The 3558-nt window shown below is 46.9% G+C and overlaps 1 protein-coding gene across 7 annotated transcripts in view; it reads left to right on the top strand.

Annotated features, from left to right (window-relative positions):
* Window positions 1-802: 802 nt before the first annotated feature.
* UBR2 (ubiquitin protein ligase E3 component n-recognin 2) overlaps window positions 803-3558 on the top strand; it is a 123514-nt gene continuing 120758 nt past the window's right edge. For all 7 annotated transcript variants that reach the window (XR_006885189.1, XR_006885188.1, XM_046638764.1 and 4 more), the window contains exon 1: window positions 803-1176. Coding sequence is in view for 5 of the 7 variants with exons in the window: in XM_046638764.1 (XP_046494720.1) it covers window positions 1099-1176 (78 nt within the window). In the remaining 2 variants the exon portion in view is untranslated. The remainder of the gene's footprint in view (window positions 1177-3558) is intronic.

Here is a 3558-nt window from a genome sequence, read left to right as displayed (position 1 = left end):
ATAAAATGTGTAAGCAACTTTCTGATAAACTCTAAAGGAGTTGAAGACTTTTTCTAGGAAACTCACTCACTCAACTGTCAGTCAAGAGCCTAATTACCTCTAACCAAACATAATTCTCTTTTGTATCTAATCTAACAATGATTATCTTTCTATAAAATGTCCCTATCATAGTAAATCTTTGGGTTGGCTTGGTAGGCTCTTTTTCCTTTGCAGCAAGATTTGTAATAAGTTTTGGTAAGTGGTCATAACTAAATCTCTTAGAAATTTTTCTTTAACAGCATTTAAACATATTTTAAAACCTTTAAAACCTTAATAATGTTCACCTTGGCCACTAATCTAGAGGATGATGGATGACAGGGCCATAGAACTATAGGAATAGAATGTAATTCATTCATTCGTTCCATAAGTATTCGAGCGCCTACCATATTCCAAGCTTTGAAAAGTACTTGACTGTCTACCACATGCGCAGCACTGTTCTAGAATCTGAGGATACAAAAACCAACAAATGTGGTTGGGGCAATAAAACTACAGTTCCCACAATATCCCGCTCCTCTGTCTCTTCCCAGGTGGGCGCTTCCTTCCACTTGTCTCTTCCCAACATTCTGGCCTGAAGAAAAGCTCCGCCCGCTTATTTCTCAGCGCGTTCTCTCATCAGGAGTTGGACTACAACTCCCACAATGCCCTCGTGGGGCACCCGATAAGATCTCCACCTGCTTCCCCGGTTCGCCGAGGACGACTACATTTCCCAGAACACCCTGCTTCCTCTCCTGGATGTTATTGCCCCTTTCCCGGTGCGGGACGCGGTAGTAGCGAGCGAGAGGGCCGGGCCCCGGGCCCTCTGTGTCCTTTCCCGGGGCAGGGACGAGCCAGTGACTTGACTCTTGGACGCTGAGCCAGGAGGGAGCGCAGGAGGCCGCCGTCCCTCCTGGCGGGCTCCCCTCACACTACTCTCCGTCTTCTCCACCTGCAGCCGCCTGGACGACTCCGAACGGACTGCCTAGGGCTGGGGTGGCGGTCTCAGCCGCCCGGGCAGGGGCGAGGCCGCGGCCCTCGGGGCGGCTGTAGCGGCGTCAGCGCTGGGGAGGAGGAGGAGAGAAGATGGCGTCGGAGCTGGAGCTCGAGATGCAGGCCATCGACCGGAGTTTGCTGGAATGTTCGGCCGAGGAGATCGCGGGGGTCAGTGTCGGGACCCGCGCGGGGACGTCCTGCCTTCCCTGGCCGAGCCCCGGGGGAGGAGCCGACTCCTGGAAATCCGGAGCGGCCGGGCCCTGACTTGGAGCAGCGACCGCCCCGGGCTCGCCGGCCTCGCTTTGTGGGTAATGGCCCGGGGAGGCCACCGAGCCTGCCGGTCTGCTGCCCTCTTTATGCTCAAATAGCCCTCCGAGCTGCTCTGTGCACCAGCCTCCTGCATTCCCTTTCCGCCGGGGAGAACCCGCAGCTCTTCCATTATCCCTTCTTTCCCCCTACAGTCTCATTAACTCCCCGACACAAGGGCCTTTGCCCTTTGTGCCAGCTCTTGGGAGAGGGGAGGGAAAGACGCTTCCTGGTCTTTTAAATCCTCCTGACTCCTTTTAATGAGATAAGTGGAGCATCGCCTCCTCCGCTGAGACATGCTACCTTAACGGACTCCCGACTTTGTTTCTGGGATTGCCGTTGGCACCAAAGGACGCAGACGATACTGTTTTCCCCCTTCCCCTCTTCAGTGCGTTTTTGCACCGATTTGGTCCGTCCACGGCGTGATGAATATGCGGAAAGTAGTGTCTTGACATGTTTACTGAGTGTGAGAAAGTAGTCGTGGAGGCTGGGAGATTAAAACAAAATTCCTGGGAGCTGGGGGTAGTCAGGTGGAGAGCAAACGTTATATAACTTTGGGAGAGCAGCTTTCAACAAATAGAAGCTAATGATGTGAGGTTTGGTCACAGCATAGTGGGAGCACTTATGCCCCGGATTTACACCTTTCAAACCCAACATTGTACTGAAACTGTAATATGAATAGTATGCTCGTATAGGTAGCAGAGTTGTAAAATGATTAGTTTAGTAAACTCAATGGCATCTTTCCTCAAGAAGGGCAGGGAATGCCCATTAGAACAGATTGTCCAGAATGATTGTGAATGGACCGAAACAGCTTGGGCCCTACCTCTGAGGCCTCCAGTTTAAAAAGTTACAGGAAGCGAGTGACCTTTGAACACAAGTCAACAAACAGTCTGAATGTTCTGAACAAAATTTTAGCGGGGCACTGCAGGGCGCTTGGTCTGTGAGGAGTTATTCTGGGTGAATTGATGAGGACACCCAAGTCAGGGTGAAAAGTCTAAAGAAACACATTGTTGAATGCTGAGTCTTTGCTTATTTTATTTTTAACCATCTTGTTTAGTTTCAGGCTGTTTTAATTTACTTTCTGCTTGATATTGCCACAGCCCAAGGATTTTCAGCGCCCATCTGCCTTTCATTTATCAAAGAGATGTAAAAAAGAAAATGAAAGCAGTTACACGGAAATGGTAAAATGGTGGTAATGACAGCTATGCCATATCCGTATTGATATCTGATCTGTTATTTACCTCAAAGTAATTGGGGTTTCTTTCCCCCCACTCCCACCGAATGTTGTGTCTGTTGGCCCAGTGATACAGGCTATCTACTGTTTTCCCAGTTCTAAAAGTGCAAGCTATCAAGTGATTAGAATGTCTCCAACTTGTTGAGGTTCCTTAGGAAACCAGTTATAAAAGAGTGCTAGAGACCAGCACTCCTAGTTGTTGTGCAGTGAAATTCTCAAGCGGACCCATTAGGGGAAATTAAGGGAAATGCAAAAAGAATTTATTAATTTGGATTTCATTTGAATTTGTGAAGATAACAATCTGAGCTACATTTGAGTTTTGCTCTGTTTACTTTTAAATGGCTTTCTGAACAATAAGATGAAAAAAAAATTTAGTCTGAAGGCCAACAAAATTCCTTAAAGAGGATGCCAGCTAATATTCAAATATAAGATTCTCCTGGCTGTTTAACCTGGCCTGGCTTTGTGAGGGGTTTATTGTCTGTTTTAGTTAAAACAGGCTAACACTTAAAACTATTCTTTCCACTTAGGCTCCAGCACAACCCTTTACCACAGATTAAACTGAATTCATAAACTTTTCTCAAGTTAAAAGTAAATTTTAGGGGCCAGCCTGATGGTGCAGCTGTTAAGTTCACACGTTCTGCTTGGGTGGCCCAGGGTTTGCCAGTTTGGATCCCGTGCGCGGACCTACACACCGATTGGCAAGCGATGCTGTGATAGGCGTCCCACATATAAAGTGGAGGAAGGTGGGCACGGATGTTAGCTCAGGGCCAGTCTTCTCAGCAAAAAAGAGGAAGATTGGCCGCAGATGTTAGCTCAGGGCAAATCTTCCTCACAAAATAAAATAAAATAAAAAGTAAATTTTAGAGTAAACAAGTAAAGGAAGTTATTTTGGCCTTTAGACTTCTGTTACTGGTAATTTGTTGGGATCACATCCATTTATTTATCTATTTATTTATTTAATTAATTTATTTATTTTTGAGGACGATTAGCCCTGAGCTAACATCTGCCTT

This window comes from Equus quagga, chromosome 15, assembly GCF_021613505.1.
Source record: "Equus quagga isolate Etosha38 chromosome 15, UCLA_HA_Equagga_1.0, whole genome shotgun sequence".
In the NCBI taxonomy this organism is placed as follows: Eukaryota; Metazoa; Chordata; class Mammalia; order Perissodactyla; family Equidae; genus Equus; species Equus quagga.
This window is presented reverse-complemented; position numbering and strand designations above follow the sequence as displayed.